At 47.3% G+C, this 20,306-nt stretch overlaps 1 protein-coding gene across 2 annotated transcripts in view; it reads left to right on the top strand.

Moving 5' to 3' along the window:
• Window positions 1-20,306, top strand: part of IFT43 (intraflagellar transport 43) — an 82,112-nt gene that overhangs the window by 28,550 nt on the left and 33,256 nt on the right. For both annotated transcript variants that reach the window (XM_039232323.1, XM_039232324.1), the window contains exon 3: window positions 908-972. In XM_039232323.1, coding sequence (XP_039088254.1) covers window positions 908-972 — 65 coding nt within the window. The remainder of the gene's footprint in view (window positions 1-907; window positions 973-20,306) is intronic.

Below are 20,306 nucleotides of genomic sequence, written 5' to 3' on the forward strand. Positions count from 1 at the left end.
GGCTTGAACCCATGAATTGTGAGATCATGACCTGAGCCAAAGTCGATGCTTAACCAACTAAGCCACCCAGGCACCCCTGCAACATGTGTGTTTTTTTAAGTTAATTAATTTTTCAAATAGTTTATTGTCAAGTTGGTTTCCATATAACACCCAGTGCTCATCCCCACAAGTGCCCTCCCCCATGCCCATCATCCCCCTTCCCCTCTCTCCCACCCCCATCTGCCCTCAGTTTGTTCTCAGCATTCAAGAGTCTCTCATGGTTTGCCTCCCTCCCTCTCCCCCACTATTTCCCCCCTTCTTCTCCCCCATGGTCCTCAGTTAAGTTCCTCCTAACCCTCCTATACGTGAAAACATATGGTATTTGTCCTCTGCCTGACTTATTTTGCTCAGCATAACACCCTCAAGGTCCATCCATGTCTGCAACATGTTTTTAAAAACTTAATATATACTGAACATTCCCATATCATTAAGTATCCTTTTCTTTACCGTAGTTTTTCATTATTACATGTGTCTTCATGTGTGTATTCCATGATTTCCTTCATTTCTTACTGCCTCTATTTTGGTTTTGAATTTTTTACTCTTCAGAAATGACACTAGGTCTTTCTCTCCCTGATTCTTTCTTTGGAATAAATTCCTTCGATTAGAATCTCTGGCTTAAGAAGTATGCAGCATTTCTAAGGCTTGCAGTAAGCTTTGCCAAATTGCCCTACGGACCCTGCTTTTTGATATACCCACAGAATGGCAGGAAAGCACCTGGAGTTTGGAAGTCAATTAGAAAGGCTGCTGTATTTTTATGCGAAAGATTTTGATAGGCAGAATATTGGTTTAGGTGGCCTTAACCTCATTCACTGCGTGCTTGAACGTCACTGGTGAACGACTGTAATTTTGGCTTCTGCTTCCCTTTTAGGCTCCCCCTCCCAAGCCACCGCGCAGACAAGGAGGCTGGGCCGATGATTCCCTGAAGGCTTCAAAGTAAGTACACAGCTCGTGAGGGTGGAGGTGGGCACTTTGGTCTTGTGTTATTTTTCTTTCGGGTTTTGTAACAACTTTATTGAGGTGTAATTCCGATTCCATGTAACTCAACCATAGAATAGACAATTCAGTCCTTAGTGCCTGTGACAGACTTGTGCTACCAATACCACAGTCAATTTTAGATCCTTTTTATCACCTCTCCCCCCAAAGAAACCTGGTACCCACTAGCAGTTATTTCCTATATCCCCCCCACAACGCCCGCAACCCCAGGCAGCCACCATTCTGCTTTCTGTCTCTGTGATTTGCCTGTTCTGGACATTTCCCATAAATGGGATCATATGTTATGGGGTCCTCTCTGACTGACTTCACTTGGCCTGATGTTTTCCAAGTTCATCCATATTGTAGCATTCTCTGTTCTTTTTGTTTTGTTTCATTTGTTTTGTTTTGTTTTAAATATTTCTTATTATTTTTGAGAGTGAGACAGAGACAGAGAGCAGGGGAGGGGCAGAGAGAGAGGGAGACACAGAATCTGAAGCAGGCTTCAGGCTCTGAGCCCAATATAGGGCTTGAACTCACGAATCATGAGATCATGACCTGAACCGAAGTCAGACACCTAACCGACTGAGCCACCCAAGCACCCCTCTATGTTCTTTTCTTAAAAAATGGAGGGGGGCACCTGGGTGGCTCAGTCGGTTGAGCATCCAACTTCGGCTCAGGTCACGATCTCTCGGATCATGAGTTGCTAGCTGCTGTCAGCACAGAGCCTGCTTTAGATCCTGCCTCCCTCTCTCTGTCCCTCCCCCACTCATGTTCTCTCCCTGTCAAAAATAAGTAAAACGTTTTTTAAAAATGGAGGTATAATTGACACACATTGTACTGGTTTCAGGTACACAACATAATGACTCAATGTCTGTATCCGCTCCTAAATGATCACCACAATGTACAAGTTAATCGGCACCATACATAGTTACAAATTTTTTTTTCTTGTGATGAAAACTTTTAAGATCCACTCTCTTGGCAACTTTCAAATATGCAATACAGTATTTTTTTTAATGTTTATTTTTGAGAGAGAGAGACACATACCATGTGAGCAGGGGAGGGGCAGAGAATCAGAAGCAGGTTCCAGGATCTGAGCTGTCAGCACAGAGCCTGAAGCGGGGCTCGAACCCATGAAGTATGAGATCATGACCCGAGTCGAAGTCAGTTAGTTAGACTGAGCCACCCAGGCACTTCCTGTAGTACAGTGTTATTAACTGTAGTCACTATGCTGTACATTCCATCGTCATGACTTAACTCATTATATAACTGGAAGTTTGTACCTTTTGACCCTCATTCTGTGTTCTTAAAGTAATTTTCTAAACAGAATGGAATGACCCATTAGTAATTGCAAGATTAGAAACCACTTTGGTCTCTAATCCCTTGCACTAAGTCTTAGATGAGAAATAAACCAGAAAAAAATATTTACTACACCAGCAGGATGGCCAGCTTTCAAGTTTAACTATTTGAGATATACTCGGAAAAGGAATTTCTTTTTCTTGAAACACAAACGTTAGTCTTTTTTTTTTTTTTTTAAGTTTGCTTATTTATTTTTGAGAGGGAGAGAGAAAAGAGTGCAGGAGAGGCAGAGAGAGAGGGAGACAGAAAATCCCAAGCAAGCTCTGTGCAGAGCTCAATCTCACAAACTGTGAGATCATGACCAGAGTCAAAATCAAGAGCCAGTTGCTTAACTGACAGAGCCACCCTAATGTCAGGTGCCCCAGACATTACTCTTGTCTAGAATTTCCTTCAGCACTTATTACCTTCAAACTATATATTTTTCTAATTCTTTCCTCCATTCATTTCCTCCCTTATATGCGCGCGCGCGCGCACACACACACACACACACACACACACACACACACTTTTCCTCCCCTGAATCATTTGAAAGCAGGTCGCAGACATCATGACATTTCACCTCTAAATACTTCAACATGCATCTCTCAAGATTAAGGATATTCTCCAGATAGTCACAGTATGATGATCACATCCAAGTAATTTCATAATGAATTAATATTTAATATATATTTTATATTTAAATTTACCCAGTTGTCCCAAAATGTCTTTAATAGCTCCAGGATCCAGTCAGAGTTCACACATTGTGTTGAGTAGTTCTACCTCTTTATCTAAAATCATTTTTATTTATATCTGTCTGGATAAGTTTATTTAAAGAGAAGTTTTTCTTACCTAAAATATCTCTCTTGATCTGAAATAATTCCAATTTCTCCCCTGCTCTCCCAGACATTGACTTTTTGAGGAGTCCGGGCCAGTTGTCTTACAGAATGTTATACATTCTGGTTTTCTCTGGTTCCGCGTGATTAGGTTCAAGTTGTAGGTTTTTTGGCAAGAACATGATTTTATATACTTCTTATCATATCAAAGTGGTATAGGAAACACATACTCAGAGATGTCTCACTTGCATTCTTATTCCCTCCTCATTCCCCTGCATCTCATCCAGTAACGTCTGTATTAGTTTCTGGTCTATCCTTCTTATCTTTTTTCTTTCTTTTTTTTTTTTTCAGGATTAAACATATACATATACAATTTTAATTTATTCTTCTTTGTTTCTATATGTTAGGATTCAGCAAACTTTGACCCACAGGCTAGCTGCCAGTTTTTATAGATCATATTTTATCAGAACACAACCACACTGTTTCATTTAAAAAATTTAGATCTCTGATCTGTTTGGAATTAATTCTAGCATATGATATAAAGTATGGATTCAGTTTTAATCTTTTCTGAAGTGGCTACTGCCCCACCACCATTTATTTAAAAATGCATTTTTCTCCAGTGAATTTAGAACCATCTTTATCATATTCTCCATCTTTGTACCTGAGTCTACTTTCAGACTTGATATTCTGTTCCAGTGGACTTTCTGTCGGTTCACATGCCAGTAAATACCACACTCTTTCCCTTAGAGAACACAGCACTGCTTTCAGTGCCAACCAAGAGCAAGAAAGTAATGCTGTAGTATCAGTGGGTGTCTTATAGAACAGCCGCATTTTTCTAAGTTAGTAGGGGATTTTAATGCTTGTAATAGCTGGAATTTATTTTGGAATGTGAAGATGAGACAAATCCTGTATCTGCTTCTTAGAGAACAAAAGGAAATCTCAAAAATGGGTATATTAAATGAATATTATCAATGAGTGTATTAAAGATTTTTCCAGATCAGATCAGCCTGCTCTTGGAAAAAGATGCTTTTCCATTTTGCATATTACTTTTCCATTGTCTCGCATGGCTCCTTAGTCTGTGGCCTGGTCCCTACCTCTCTAGCTGTTGGGGGGGGCACGGGGCTCATCCTCGAGCCTCCTCTCTTCACTGTCAACCCTCACTCTTGCATGATCTCAACCCAGTGTCTGGAGTTTGACTGTCACCTTCACAGTGCCAACCAACTCCAAAATATGTATCCCTCCAGGTCTTTCCCTGAACATCCAGTTATCCACGTGGTGTTTCTTCTTGAGGACATAACTGTCATAGCACGTCTGAATCAGTCCTCTTAATGGTCACCCCTTCCATCCCATCTCCTATCTTGTACCCCCCAGAGTTTCCCTCAGATCTCCATAAATGGTGACTCCTCTCTTCCCCGTTACCCGGGCCATAAACTTTGGAATCCTCCTGGACCCTTCTCTTGGTCTCAGCTCATGTTCAGTCTGTCAGCAAACTGGGTCAGGGCTACAGATGAAATACATCTGTGGTGTGTGCTGCCGGTGTTTGGCCACAATCACCGTCATATCTAGCATCGACTCAAGCGAGAACGCCCTGACTGGTCTCCCCCCTTCATCCCAGCCTCCCTCGGTCTTCTGTCTACAGAGCCAGAATGACTTTTGTAAAACATAAGTGAGATCATTTCACGTCCACTGAGAACCCTCCAGTGGCAGTCCCTTCCCACAGTCAGAGTACATCGCAAAGTCTTTACTGCGGCTCACAAGGCTCTGCAGGACCTCACTTTGTATAAAGTAGCTCCCTCGTCACTGTGTTCCCACCTCATGCTTTGTGTGTCAGCACGTGACATATATGCATGCATACGTGTGTGTGTGTGTTCACGTACACATGTTACCTTTTTCTCTCTAAGCTTCTTGAGGGGGGACCCACTCGTACCTATGCCCGGTACCTCAACTAGTGCCAGTCCGTGATAAGTACTCAGTGACTGTTCATGAACAAAGGAATGATCACATCAGTGTTTCTGCTATCAGATCGAGTCACTTTGCTATCAGTGTGGAAAGTGGAGGTCTGGAAGGTTGGAAGCCCTTTTGGGGAAGCTAACAGTCTGTCTGAAGGATGATAAGAGCTAAACTAGGGCAGTGGTGTGAGCATGGAGAGGAGGGGAGCAATGGAGACATTTTGGAGATGGAGTTCATAGGACTCTGTGATGTGTCATTGGTTGGGGGTAGGGCAAAGGAGGGAGGAGGGGAAGGTCACTACAAGGTGCCTCACTTTGATGACTGGGTGGGTAGCGGTGCCGTCAGGTAGGGAAGGCAGGAGAAACCTGATTTGTAGGCTGGTGGTGGTCCATGTGGATAATTTCCTCAGTTTGGGAGTCTGGAAGAGAGGTCAAAAGAGAGGTACAATTTGGATCATCTACACAAATAGAAGTCAAGGGTGGAGCCTTGGATTTGACTGTTTGGAGGCTGTTCAGAGGTTACTAGAGACCTTTGAAAAAGTGGTACTGTGATTTGCACTGGGGCAGAAGCCAGATGATGAGCTGAAAAGGAATGGAGGCAGGGAAATGGTGATCTAGTCTCCTTCCCTGAGAAAGAAGGGACATAACGGGACTGTATTTGGAAGGAGTGGTGTGTGTAATACGTGGGGAAAGAGTGATTGCAGGTGAAACAGGAATTTGAACGAGCAGGATCCCTGAAAGGATACGACCTTCCAAGAGATAATTAGCCTTGGACAGAAGGAGGCAGGGACGTTTTTCCTCCAAGATAGGAGGGAGCTTGGAAAGGCTGGGTAAGCGACCAGGAAAAATTCAGAGAGTAGGGAATTGGGGGAAGTTCTTTTTGGACTGGCCTCTTGGTTTTCTTCTTTTTTCAAAGCAGAAAGACACACTGTTGAGTTTGTTAGAGCTAAGGAGGCAGGTGGCGTAGATGGGAGGCGGGAAGAGGAGGAACGCTGACTCAGGGTGATTGGGGGCCGTTGTTGGGCTACAGTGAGTTGCTGCCCATTCAGGTCGGGAAACCGGGAAACCAGAGCTCCTGCTCCCACATGGCACTCCAGGGAGTACGGAGCGCCCCCTGGCCTGTAAGAGCTTCCATTCGAAATGGGGGGTCAGGCATTTTCATTCACAAAAATCAGGACTGGTGAAAGGAGCACATCGCAAATGGACTGGCAAACACTGGTGATGTGACCTCACAGGAGAGAGTGATCACAGTGGTCAGGGGTCCGTTGCAGAGGGGATGGTGGGTTCTCATGCGCAAAGAGGATCGTGAGGAGAGCATTTTGGTTCAAGGACTGGCATAGGCAGAAGTGTTGGGGGGACAGTAACCTTATTGTCAGTCTGCTTAGAGTAGAAAATTCACACTGGAAATAGTGTACTCGACTTAAGTTCTTCTAAAAGGATAATAATAATGGCACTGACTCAGTTCAGACTGCCGGAACAGAATACCACTGACTGGGTGGCTTAAACAACAAACATTTATTCCTCATTTTCATTTCTAGTTCTGGAGGCTAGAAGTCAGAGATCAAGGTGCCAACACAGTCTGGTCCTTGTTGAGAGCCCTCTTTCTGGATATATCCTCACGTGGCCTTCCTTGGTATGTGCGTGCAGAGAGAGGGAGGTCTTGTATCTCATTTTATAAGAGTACCCCTCCCCTCCTGGGGGCTCTATCCTCGTGACCTCATCTAGCTCTGATGAGCTCCCAAAGGCCAAACCTTCAAACACTATCACATCAGAGATTAGGGTTTCAACAAATGAATTTGTGGGGGGAACAGACATTCCGTCCATAGCTGCACCTTATATGTGCATTACACCAAGTCTCTTGGATAGGCTCCATCTATAAGGTAGATATCCCTCTACAAGGGAAGGAGGAGGAAAGTGAGGCTTACAGAGGTCTACAGCTCTGCTGTTGCCAGTGGGAAGTAGAAGGGCTAATTCCAGATATGATCCGGGAGCTCACAGTCAAGGGATACGAGTTTCTGGGATTTATTTTATTAGCGTTAATGCTGTCCAAGATAGAGAGCAGAGCGTGCATCAGCCACCATACTGGCTAGAGATGTTGGGCACCAGAACTCACATGCTCACCCCTGAGCCACGGGAAAGGGCTGTATTCAGGAATTCCGTGGGACCTGGGATCACTGCCTTTCCCTTCTGGCACCACAGTCATGGCCATGCCAAAGATTCCATCTTGGAGCCAGGTCGTCCTTGGCTCTGAAGTTACCCGAGATGAGACCCTCATAGCCTGTGGGTCGCTGACTTGGCCATAGAGAATAGAGCTGAACAAGAGGCGACCAGACTTGGTAAAGAGAGGAGGGAAAGGTAGACTGATTAAGTTTTGTCTCAAAGTGTCTGTTTTTGGGTTTGTCCCTGCATTGATCTGCAAGGGAATGAGGCAAGTAATGGCCCCTCAGGGACTTTCAGGACTTTGCTCTCAATGTCAGCCGTCATTTTCAATCACCCTCTCCCTCCCAGCCATTAATTTTGGCCCAGGATCATGGGGACTTGTCCATCTATCACTCCTAATTGACACTAAATGATCTGTCAGTTTATTGATGAACGGCAGGAGTGGAATTGTCACAGTATATTTTACTTTCTAACAACTCCTCCTGACAATTTTACCTTGTCCATCTCACTCTCCTCACATAAATCTCCATTGGCCGCTCATTCCTTCTCCTGGGCTGTTCTGGTGCCAGCACTTCCACACCATCTGCACGCGTCAAGGACATCAAGATGGCGGTAGAACAGCCGCGTGCCGGTCCTGAGGTTGCCCCTTCCCTCCTCCTCCTTCTCTCTCTCTCGCGCTCTCTCTCTCACTCTCTCTCTCTTTCTAATGGCATAGATGTTCCAAGAATACTAAAGGGCTTCTGTCCTCTCTCTCTGTGTCATTGCCATACCAGAATCTCTGCCTCCGTGTTAGCAGGGAATAGTTCATTCTTACTAGGCTACAAAAGTGTGAAAGGCAAAAACTCATGCAGCTGCCGGGCATCTAGATCCATAAGCACAGTCACAAACACGTTTTATCCTCTCACACCAGCGTCAATACAGGCTTTCTGTCCCCACAGAAGTCAATTTCTTAGCACGGACAGTAGGTTAGCTGGAATTTCACCACTGGCATGCCCTGTGCTGCACTGGGGGCACAAGTGTGCCCAGATGCTTGTGCTCTGCCTCTGGGCCAGACCCAGGGTTGCCAGGGCCCCGAGGCTGGTCGCTCGTAACCATGAGCACTCATGCCTATCCCCTTAGTTTTCCATTAAAATGATAGCTTAAGTGATTGGGTTTTTTAATGTTTATTTTTGAGAGACAGGGGGACAGAGGATTTGAAGCAGGCTCTGTGCTGACGGCGAGCCCGATGCGGTGCCTGAACCCACAAACCGTGAGATCATGACCTGAGCCAAAGTCAGATGCTTAACGACTGAGCCTCCCAGGCACCCCGAGTTTTAAGTATTTTAGGTTTTGAAAAAGATGGAGGAAGTACTAAAGATAAAATATATAAATATAGTAGACACACACACATACATAAATACATGTACACACACATATATACATAAATATAGTACTGGGTTTTGTGTTGACATATGTATATGGATGTGTATATGACGTAGTTATTTAGTCTTAAGAAGGTACACATATGGGTGTGAAAAATCTTCTATCCTCTACGAGGCCAAGGATGAATAGAGAAGCTTGACATTATAGAAAGAATGCCATTGTTTCCCTCCCTCCATCCCCTCCTGCTGCAGGTAATTTTTATTAACTGATAAGGACTGTTTTTATTTATTAACCATCATCCCGTTACCATGTTTATCAAAATTAACAATGATTCCTTAATGCCATCTGATACCCAGCCTCACCTAGATATTTCCATTGTCTCAAAGATGTCATTTTACAGTTGGATTATATAAAGACAAATCAGGGTCTTCTCTAGTTACCAGACTCTTTGGTCCCCCTTGCGTTCTGCAGCATGCCACCGCCTCCTTTTCCTCCCCACGCCATTGATTTTTTTTTTTTTTTTTTTTGAGAGACTTGTAGAGTGTCCCACCTTCAGGATTTGGCCCATTGCTTCCTGATCATGGTGTTTAGCTTGCTCCTCTGTCCTTCATGTCCCTTGTGAAGCTGGTAGTTAGATCTGGATTAACTGCAGGTTAAATCCAGGCTCACTGTTAGATCCAGGCAGGAGTACTTGGTGGGTGGTGCCGTGTCCGTGATCCGAAGGCAGGGGCAGGCAGGAGAGGCACGGGTATGCGGGCATTCCATGTGACACGAGGCTGCGATCAGCGGGGTCAGGGGGTGTGCCCTCTGTTTCACGTTCCCCACCAGACTCCCACCTAGGGGCCACCTGTCCATTGGGGACTGTTGCCTAGAGCCGAGATTTCAATGGAAGGATGTCAAATGGTGATTTTCCAATGTCCTCTTAACAAAAATTCTTGTATAAAGAACTTTCTGTCACCAATTATCTGGCTGTCTGAAAAACAGTTTATAAACCTGCCTCTCCCCTCCCTCCAATCTTTATTTCAAAAAGTTTCAAACCTGTAGCAAAGTTGAAAGGGTAGAACATGAAACACCTTGCCGGGTAATGTTTTACCACCTGTGGTTCTTTCTCATTCTCTATTTTGAGTTTTTCTCTTTTACTGAACCGTTTGAGAGATGCAGCCGCCTCTGCATTCGCATTGGTAGTAACTAGTAAACAATTACTTTACAAGAGATTTTTGTATTTTTTGCTTCTGAGTCTGTAGTGCCTGGCACATTAGGTGCTCAGTACGCAGTTGGTCGGTGAGTGAGTTTTAGACGTTTCTTACAGAGCTCCAGTAATTAAAAAGAGACCAACTATCCCTGGGTCCACCAAAGTAAAAGATCTTAATCCTTGACCTTCGGGTTTTCATCAACAAACAGAATTTTGTGTATTTAGTTTTTCGAGAAAAACACAACAGATTAGAAATGCAGAGAATCTCTTTTCCACACGCGGCCCTCAGTCACAGAGAACCCAGAATCAGTGTGGCTGGATGAGGGGTCCTGGGCGCCATGGGTGAGCATTTCCTTGGTTCTCAGGGAGGTCAGCCAGTAGAGAGGGGTGTCCACAGTTGCATGACATCAGATGAGGCCATCGCACGTGAGGTGGTAAGAAGGGAAAGTCCTCAATGGCGAATTGTGCACCCATTTCCAGCGGCTATACCAGGGCTCAGGTGCCTTGTCCCTGTTTCTGTGGCTTTTGGAGACACCCACCAGAGCCCCCTGCATAGTCGTCACAGCCTTCTATCATGTTCTTTCTCCTGCATTCATGCGTCTCCTCTGTACGGCCTTCAGGACACAGCAGATCCAGCAAAGGTAGCCTCGGAGCTCAGCAACGACAGACACAGACGGCTTACGTGTACACCTCCCATTTGCTTGTTCTGTGAGGCTCCCTGAAGAGCCATTGCTGGCTTTACTTCTCTCCACTTACATTCAGAGCCTGGACAGAAAGTTGGTAAAGGAAGGTCTATATAAGTTTCCATTTTAATTGAACTTGGAGAATTCACAGATGTTGCTTTTTCTAAAAAAAATTTTTTAATGGTTTTATTCCTTTTTTGACAGACAGAGTATGAGCAGGGGAGGAGCAGAGAGGGAGACACAGAATCTGAAGCAGGCTCCAGGCTCTGAGCTGTCAGCACAGAGCCTGACGTGGGGCTCGAATCCATGAACTGTGAGATCATGACCTGAACTGAAGTCAGATGCTTAACTGACTGAGCCACCTAGGCACCCATGTGTTTTGATTTGTTTTCAAATTAGAATTTAATTGCATTGTTTACTGCTGGAAATCCAATATGTTCAGTAGGATCTGAAGATGAAAGAAGTAACACCTGGACCGGGTATGTTGAAATAACTCACGAGAAATGAATCTCCTTCTAAAGCAGTGGAAAGTGTGAACTGTGCCAGGCTCACTCTGTCCTTAGGCCTTTCCCGGCATCACACACTTGTGCCATTTTGGCAGATTGCATTCGCTTTGGTGGCTGGTAGGTAGGAAGGAGCGAGGATAATGGACAGATATGACAGGACTTAGCAGAGCTGCTCTTTCCCACCCAGCCCTGCAGCTCACAGCACTGAGGTCCTCACCAACAGTCCCCCTTCACACAGATGCCTATGTCTGAGTTCATTGCATAATTTCATGTCATCTTTTGAGACATTAGAACTGTTAGTGAGTCTTAATTTTATTTATTGTAAATACGTTAGAAACATGCCTAGCATAGAAGGGTAAGGAAGGATGATAGGAAGCTCCATCTCTCTTTCCCCGCTCCCCCTGGCACTCAGTTTCCCTTCCTGGAGGCAGCCACCAACCGTTACCAGTAGCCTTCCAAAGATACTCCGTGCATTTACGAAAAAATATAGGTTAATGTACCTTCTTATCCCCTCACATAAATGGTAACCTGTCGATTCTGCATTTTCCTCTTATCATATAACAGTATTTCTCAGTGACTGTAAGAATCTCAATGCAGAATAGAACTGCCTCACTTTTTTTTTTTTTTAATTTATTTCTAGGAGACAGAGAGAGAGAGACAGCGTGAGCAGGGGAGGGTCAGAGAGAGAGGGAGTCACAGACTGAAACAGGCTCCAGGCTCTGAGCTGGCTGTCAGCACAGAGCCCGACGCAGGGCCCGAACCCACGAACCGCGAGATCATGACCCAAGCGAAAGTCGGACGCTTAACCGACTAAGCCACCCAGGCGCCCCTAGAACTGCCTCACTTTTAAGGGCTACATAGTACTCCAGAATTTCCTATCCCAGTAAGAGTAATCATAAGCCCCCAATAGGTGTGATATTTTCCCAGGTAGAGAAAACAAACTTCCGATGTTTATTCACATACTAGCTGTAACATGACCCTTTGGAAAGTCTCGTAAAGCCTTCAGGTAAGGTACGTGTAGACCCCGCGGACTAAGGAAGAGATGCAAAGCATGCATCTACCTGTTTCTCTTTGAGGTTCTGGTGGGGCCATTTCCGTGCACTTCCACGTGGACTGCTGCAGTGATGTGCAGTTCAGAGCGAGCGTTAACAGTCGTTGCAGGTTAGAGCCCTGGATGGCGCATCTAGTGTCACAAAACTTTTGCAAATGACTAAATGTGAAATAATTGAAATCTTGCAGTTCAGCCAAGTGCCTCCCAATTGAAGGTGACACCAGTCTATTCCCTTAAGCCCCATGTGGAGTAGTGTTTGGCTCCCTCACTTCCCACTCTGAAAAGCAGACCAGTCTCCCTGACAAGTAGCCCTAGTTCGTCCCCTCCCTGGAGCAGAAGTGAGTACCTGATGCCCAGGGAGGAGGGGAGGAGCACGTGTGGTGACTTGAGGTGAACCTGTTGCCTAGCTTGTGCACCAGGGGAGGGACAGCTGAGGCCATGAGGCCACACAGCATCCAGTGGCTGTTTCCAAGGGCTTAGGTCAATAGAGCTGCTTCCTAGTTTCCTGTGTGGAGGCCTGCATGGTGGCCTGCATGGAGGCCTGCGTGGTGACCTGCGTGGAGGCCTGCGTGGAGGCCTGCGTGGAGGCCTGCGTGGTGGCCTGCGTGGAGGCCTGCGTGGTGACCTGCGTGGAGGCCTGCGTGGAGGCCTGTGTGGTGGCCTGTGTGGTGGCCTGTGTGGAGGCCTGTAAGAAGGCCTGTAGGGAGGCATGTAGGGAGCCCTGTGTGGAGGCCTGTAGGGAGCCCTGCCGAAAGACTATAAAGTCCAGGCCCTGAACCTCACCTCCCCCAAGGCTGCTCTCAGTTTTCTTTCAAGCCTACAGCTTTTCTTAACAAACTCAGCTACTCTTGAATTTTATTTTTGTAATGGAAAACCAGGAGTGGTTCTAGAGTGAGTTCTTCACATGTCCTGTGAGTGAAGGCTTGACTTGTGGCTCTTTGCCGTTTCTCATTTTGCAGAAGTACATATTCTCCTGTCACTAGAGCTGCTCATTTCCTAGCTCCAGGGGTAGGATTGTGAGGCAGGAGAGTCTCTGAGGATCACGAAAGAAATGGTAGGACCACAGGAGTATCCCTTAGATAACAGCTGCCAATACACCCACAGCGTCCTGCTGAGTATTCCTTTGTCTCTCTGGATTATCACATAGTGCAGAGGTTTGAAGCTAGAAGGTTAGAGCCAGTTTCATCCAGTCTCCTGTAAAATTTTAGTGCCTCTTCTTTTTTTAGTTTATTTTTTGAGAAAGCACAAGCCGGGGAGGGGCAGAGAGAGAGAGAGGGACAGCGGATCCGAAGCAGGCTCCATGGTGTCAGCACAAAGCCCAACATGGGGCTCAAACCCAGAAACCATGAGATCGTGACCTGAGCCGAAGTTGGACGCTCAACCGACTGAGCCACCCAGGCACCCCAAATTCTAGTGTCCCTAGCAGTGTTGGTGCAGGGTCTGTGTGAACCCCTCCATTGCTCAGGAGCTCAGTGGAAGCATTTTTTTTTTTACAAAGACTTTTTTAGTCGTGCAAGCAAACCAAAAGCACTTTAATGGTATAAAAACTAAAACAAGACAGATAAAGCTAAATTTTCCAGAAGCCACTATCTTGTCCAAGCCTAGTCATCTCTCCAGAAGTAGCTACTGGTGACAGTTCCTTGGTTAGTTATTTATTTATTTTTACCAATAATAGATAATCAATATATGATTTTATATAATAGATATGCTTTATATATGTGTATTTTTTTTTTTTTACATAAATAGGATCATATTAAGGGAGTTCTCCTAAATTTTTTTTTCATTTTTCACTTAACAGTACATCTGGAAATCTCAGTCCAGGTAGAATTACCTTATTTTTCTCACTGCTACATTACTATCCCGTGGTATGGATACACTATTCCTCTGTTGGTAGGCATTTAGGTTGTTCGTAATTTTTATGCCATTATCAAACCCCTGATTTATTGTAAACACCTTGTCTTTAGAAAATTTGTAGCTTTACCCTCTGATCTGGATTCTGCCTTCTGGGGCCCCACTGCAGAACCTGTGTATGGACAGTGCACATGTCTTGCCCAGCCTCCTTGTTGAATGGATGAGAAAGTACACACACACACACACACACACACACACACACACACACACTTATTTATTGTGGCTTTTGTGCTGGGCACTGTCCTAAGCACAGTTGTCTTACTTTATCCTCAAAACAACCTCATGAGATGGTACCATTATCGTCCTAGCTTACAGATGAGGAAATAGAAGTTCAGCAAAGTTAAATAACTTGCTCAAAGTCCTATGGCCAATAAGGAACCAGCCAAGATTTGAACCCCAGTGAGTCTGACTGCAGGGTCATGCTCTTGACCTCCGTGTCTCACTTCCTTCCGTTTTTATGCCCTTGGCTCCCGATACAGTGCCTTTGCATGTGGTAGACCCCCGCAGATGCTCCCCAAGGGCTCTTGGGACACGGCTCCAGCATGTTCAGCCCGTGGGAAAAACAGCAGGGTGCGAAGGCTTGCCCTTACCCTCCTCCAGCCGACCTGTGTGCAGAGCTGAGCTCTGGCCAGCCACCTGGCCCTGGGAAGGTGAGCACAGAGGATGCAGCCTGCACTTAGGGGCACGAGCCAAGGCCGTGCCAATCCTGCCATTAAAAGGCCTAATTAGGCTAGTCATTAAGTTCAATTAGGCATTGGAAATGAGTATTCCTTCTGACCCTGTTGCGCCCTCCAAGGCTGGATCCCTTCCCAGGCAGCGAGCTCGAGAGCCGGCTCTAGTTACTGGTGCACCGCAGCCCCGCCTCTGGCGTCGGGCCCATGACTCCCCTTCCAGGCCGAGGGCAGAGTAATACAGGAACCATCAGCCCAGAGTGCGGGGCTCTGGGGCCATGTCACATATGGTCAGGTGTCTGCCCTGACGGCCCTGTCCTGAGCTCCTTTCTGGTCATGCTCCTTTCTGGTCAGCCTCCTTTCTGAGGGCCACCTTGCCCCGTGCGCCTGTAAGGAGCTGGGACATCTGCCTGTGTCCTGGTCCCCTTCTGCCACTCCCTCGCCACGCCACCCTAAGGCAAGTCACGTGGACTCTTGGGGCGGAGGCTCCCCGAGGGGTTTGAACTGCGTTATCTTAGAGGTCTCTTTTCAGCACTGGAATTTGATTCTGGGAAATCCCTAATAGATCAGTTTGGCATATACGAGATTTCTCCTCATTGAGCCCTGAACCGAGAGGAGGAGGAGAGGCCCAGGGTAAGCCTGTGCTACTGGCTTCCCCCCTGCGGCCCAGACTCTTCAGCATTAAAACATAGTGGTCTCACAGGCCCTCCAGAACTCAGAAAGTATGTTTGAACCTCTGAAATACACTTCCTAGATGGCTACTTGAAACATTTTAGTTTGGGAATCATTGCCTTGAAATAAAACAGCTAACAAACACTGAGGCGGGGCAGGCCTTCCATGCACAGGGGCCAAGTGTGTGTGGTGTGAACATCCACAGTGGGACGGGGGCGGGTGTCTGCGGTATGAACGTCCACAGTGGCATGGGGCTGGGTGTGTTCGGTGTGAACATCCACTGTGGCACAGGGGTGGGTGTGTGCAGTGTGAACGTCCACAGTGGGCTGGGGCCAGGTGTGTGTGGTGTGAATGTCCACCGTGGCACTGGGGTGGGTGCGTGCGGTGTGAACGTCCACAGTGGGATGAGGCCAGGTGCATGTGGTGTGAACGTCCACAGTGGGACGGGGACGGGTGTCTGTGATATGAACGTCCACAGTGGCATGGGGCTGGGTGTGTGTAGGTGTGAACGTCCACAGTGGGACGGGGACGGGTGTGTGTGTGTGAACGTCCACAGTGGGACAGGGCCGGGTGTGTGCAGTGTGAACGTCCACCATGGCACAGGGTTGGGGTAGATGTGTGCGGTGTGAATGTCCACAGTGGGACAGGGGTGAGTGTGTGTGGTGTGAACGTCCACAGTGGGCCAAGGCTGGGTGTGTGTAGTGTGAACGTCCACCGTGGTACAGGAGTGGTGCGTGCGGTGTGAACAACCTCAGTGGGAAGGGGCTGGGTGTGTTTGGTGTGAACGTCCACCGTGGCACAGGGGTGGGTGCGTGCGGTGTGAACGTCCACAGTGAGACAGGTGCTGGGTGTATGCAGTGTGAATGAACATCCACATTGGCACAAGCATGGGTGTATGCGATGTGAATGTCCACAGTGGGATGGGACAGGTGTGTGCAGTGTGAACATCCACAGTGGCACGGGGCCGTGTGTTTGAAGTGTGAACGTCCACAGTGGCACAGGGGTGGATGTGCGCGGTGTGAACGTCCACAGGGGTCTGGAGGGACAGAGCTGAACTGGCTCCAGCCCAGGGTTTGCCTGGAAAAGGAGATGGCAATAGATGGCGAGGTAGAAAACAAGCTGGAATGCACGATCTTGAACTCCAGCACATGTTTTAGTATCTAGAGAACAGGGAGCCGCTGACAGGTATGTGACCAGTGCTGTGAGGGACACATTATCACACCCCTTCTGAATGCCTTTGTGATGTGGCATGAGCTTGCGGTGTTTGCAGGGGTAAAAAGACACCCATTTCTCCCCAGCCAGAGCTGTTTTAGCTCCATTCTCAATGGCAGAATTTTGTCTTTTTAGACCAGACAAAGCTGTAGAGAGAATCTGTTCACCTTTTCTCCCTAAGTGTGATGGCTTTTCTCCCCAGCAGACTTTGTGGACATTGCTCCTTCCTATCCTGAGATCACACTGTTCTTGAATCTGATTCAAATGCTTACTTTCTCTTAAGAGAACTTAACTATATCTGATGTGTGAGGTTGGTTTTTCTGTAGGACCTGTGTTCCTTTTCAATTAGGATGACTTCTCATTTGCCCCTGGATGTGCTGTGTTAGTTGAGGCTGCATTTTTATCTGCAAGCAACAGGGAACCCCACTAGTAGAGGCTTAAACAGAAAGCAGTTTGTCTCAGAAAACAAGAGGTCCCGGCTTCACCGTCCTGGGCTGGTGTGACAGCTCCGTGGTAACGACATGGATGGAGCCCTTTCCATCCTCCTGCCCACCATTCTTCACACGTGAGCCTTCCTCATTGTGTTCACATCTCATGGTTGTATGATAGCTGCTGTGCCTTCTACCCTCATGTCTGTTTTCCCAGTAGGAAGAACAGAGAATGTCATGGAGGTGAAGGTGAGGGGCTCTTTCTTAGTGGGAATTTGTCTTTGGGAGGAGAGGAAATAGGATCTGCTTTCCAGGGATGGCCGCATCTTTCTCAGTGGTCAGAAATGTGTATGCCCACCCATCAATGTGGAGTAGGCTGGGGAATTGAACATCTTTAGTGGGGCACATTGCTGCCCCAAACAAAATTGGGAGTTTGGATCCAAAGGAAGAGGAAAGGACTTTGTTTTCAGTGTTCAGACCCATCAAGCAGAACTACAGTAGTCACTGGGTGACACTGTCCTACCATAAAGAATATATTTGGTGATATAATTTTTTTAATGTTTATTTATTTTTGACAGAGAGAGATGGAACATGAGCAGGGGAGGGGTGGGGAGAGAGGGAGACACAGAATCTAAAGCAGGCTCCAGGCTCCCAGCTGGCAGTACAGGCCCGAGTGGGGCTCAAACTCATGAACCATGAGATCATGACCTGAGCTGAAGTCAGCCACTTAACCAAGGCACCCCAAGAATGTACTGTGTGATATAGAGGCTCAAGTGTGCTATGGGGCATAGAGACAATTTCACCTAATTCTAGAAACTTCCCAGCAGCGGAGAATTCTTTCAAAAGGATTCAAAGGCGAGAACAAGTTGCATTTTAGACAGGGTTCAACAGAAGTGGCTGACATGAAGGAAGGGGACCAAAGGCAGAGAAAGTGAAGCAGGAGATGGGAAACATGAGAGGGCTGCCGGCTGAGAAACCCGGAGGCTGACCCTGGAGGTGAAGGTAATGTTGTTGTAGGGCCAGTGTCCAGCTGGCAGGCGGGCCCTGGGAGCCAGGCAAAACGTTTCTCCTGTGTGGAGATGGGAGGCACCAGGCCAGGCGATGAGGGCGGGCTGCTGGGTATGTCCACTGAGGGCTCCAGGCAAGTTCAGCAAGGAACGTGGGAAGCAGCGGGGACAACGGGTCTAGAAGCAAACGCCTGAAGCATCTCAGCTGGGCACCCCCAGCCGGCACCCACCTCGGGGCTGGGGTTCAGCTGTAGAACCAAGGAGGAGAAGGAAAGCATGTCAAGCACGGACAGCACAGGGAATGGATACGGGGTGAGAATAAGAACACAGAAATAATACTAGTAGTAGTAATAACGGCGGCAGCCGCCACCGTTCACTCAGTACTTCCCGTGCGCCATGTGCTACGCTAAATGCTCTGCATGAATTGTAAGCTCATTTGATTCTTAGAACAGCCCTGTGAAGCAGAATGTGGTAGTATCACTGATTTTGCAGATTTTTAGTGGCTTGCCTAGGAGCACACACCTAGTGAATGGTAAAACTCTGATTTGAACCCCAGACTCCAGAGCCCTACTCGGCCACTGGTTATAAGCCAGTGTTCAAATGAAGACCTGAGATCAGAGCTCAGCAGCGACACGTAGTCTGGCTGGATCCCAGGTGGCTGAGGCCGGGGCTCTGAGTCCCCTGGGACCCTGGGAACAAAGGGCTACTTTATGGGGAACCCGGTTTGGAGGTTTGGAGGGTTCAGTATGAGCTGGCAGACACCTCTTTCCAGCTGCTCGGAGGGAAAGGAAGTAGAGAGGAGTCAAAGTGAGCGGGAAGACAACAGGAGTGCTAAGAGGGGGTTAAGTTTTCAGGAGAGGGGGGCAAAGGGAAATTAAAATCGCCCTGTGTGATTGGGGAAGTAGTGGCTGGTTTGACAAGCCCTAGGAGAAGGGAAGACTACAGTGGAAAATGTACTAAATTCTGAAGTAGGAAGGGAGCTCGTGTTTATTGTCCCTGAAGATGATTGAGTAAAAAGGTTTTCCCTTCCTCCCTCCCTCTCTCCCTTCCTACTTCCTTTCCTCCCACCTCCTTCCTTCTTTATTTTTTCTTGCCACATTGACATTGGGACCTCCAAACCAGCACATCCCAGTAATTGAAATTGGGGAACCTGATAAGCCAGTTCCAGGAAAGGTGGTCAGACTAGGGAATAGTGTAAATGGGAAACGGAGAGGGTGGGGCCAGGATGGGGAGAGGCAGGGTGGGCGTCATTCACAGAGCCCGGGAGGGACCTGAGAAGTCATGGAGTGCGTCCCCTTCATGCCAGCGACGGAGAAAGCGAGGCCTGGGGATGCTGACATGCCTCAGGTATAAAATCTCAGAGTTAGAAAAGCCCTTACGTGTCACCTTGGCCTGCTGCCCAAGGTCATATAGCTAATTAGTGTAATAGAATGTGCCTCTCCTTCTATAGCCATGCCCGTCCACAGACCTCCAGTGCATGCTTGAACTTTTATCAAGTTCACGAAAAGACAATGCACTATAGTATTTGTGCAATAGCGGATCTGTGAGCATGAAATTATCTTTACTGCAACCCTCCGGGACCCTTACAGAAATGTGGTGCTGGTTGTATGAAACAATCTGAGTGAACAGAAAAACTTCCAGAGAAGAAAGTTGTGGACCACGAGCCAGCCGGTGTGCCAAGGAGGGTTCGCTGCTCTGTAACTTAGCGAAACGCTAGGAGGAGGTGACTAGGGGTCCCAGGTGTTGATTAAAATTCCCTTGACACAAATGAAATGATTTCCTTGTGCTCCCTTTCACAATTCGGTCTCTCAAAAATAATGTGCGTGTGTGTTAACGTCATACCTACTTCTTCCCTTTTCTTTTCAGTGCTTTACTGAGAAATAACCAAGAACAGTTTTGGTATAGAAGGAACAGGCTGGGCATTGTGGGTATAAATCTGCACACAGAGTACAACTCCGTCACACGATCCAGGTTTTTTTCCTGGTCTGTGCGTGTACCAGTGATCTTACTTTCTGACCCATCCTTCTCTCACCACAGCTGGTCACCAGTGGCTATACTGGGCTCTCCTGGTTTCATGGTGGCCATGGTAGGAAAGGCCGTGTTTAGAAGTGCCAGGGTGTCCTTGCCTCATCTATAGCAGGGAGGCCCCAGGGAGGTTCTGAGCCTTCCGGGAGGCTGCCCCATGTGGTGGCCTGCACTGCCCTGATGGTCTTACCCAGTAACAGCCAGCTGGAAGAGGTCCCCCTCTTCCCCTGGAAGAGGTGGCATATGCCACCTTCTCTTCTCATTACTTGGCTGAGTCTGAATGTATTCTTGGGGTTTG

The sequence above is a fragment of the Hyaena hyaena genome, unplaced genomic scaffold, assembly GCF_003009895.1.
Source record: "Hyaena hyaena isolate Hyena2069 unplaced genomic scaffold, ASM300989v1 scaffold_65, whole genome shotgun sequence".
In the NCBI taxonomy this organism is placed as follows: Eukaryota; Metazoa; Chordata; class Mammalia; order Carnivora; family Hyaenidae; genus Hyaena; species Hyaena hyaena.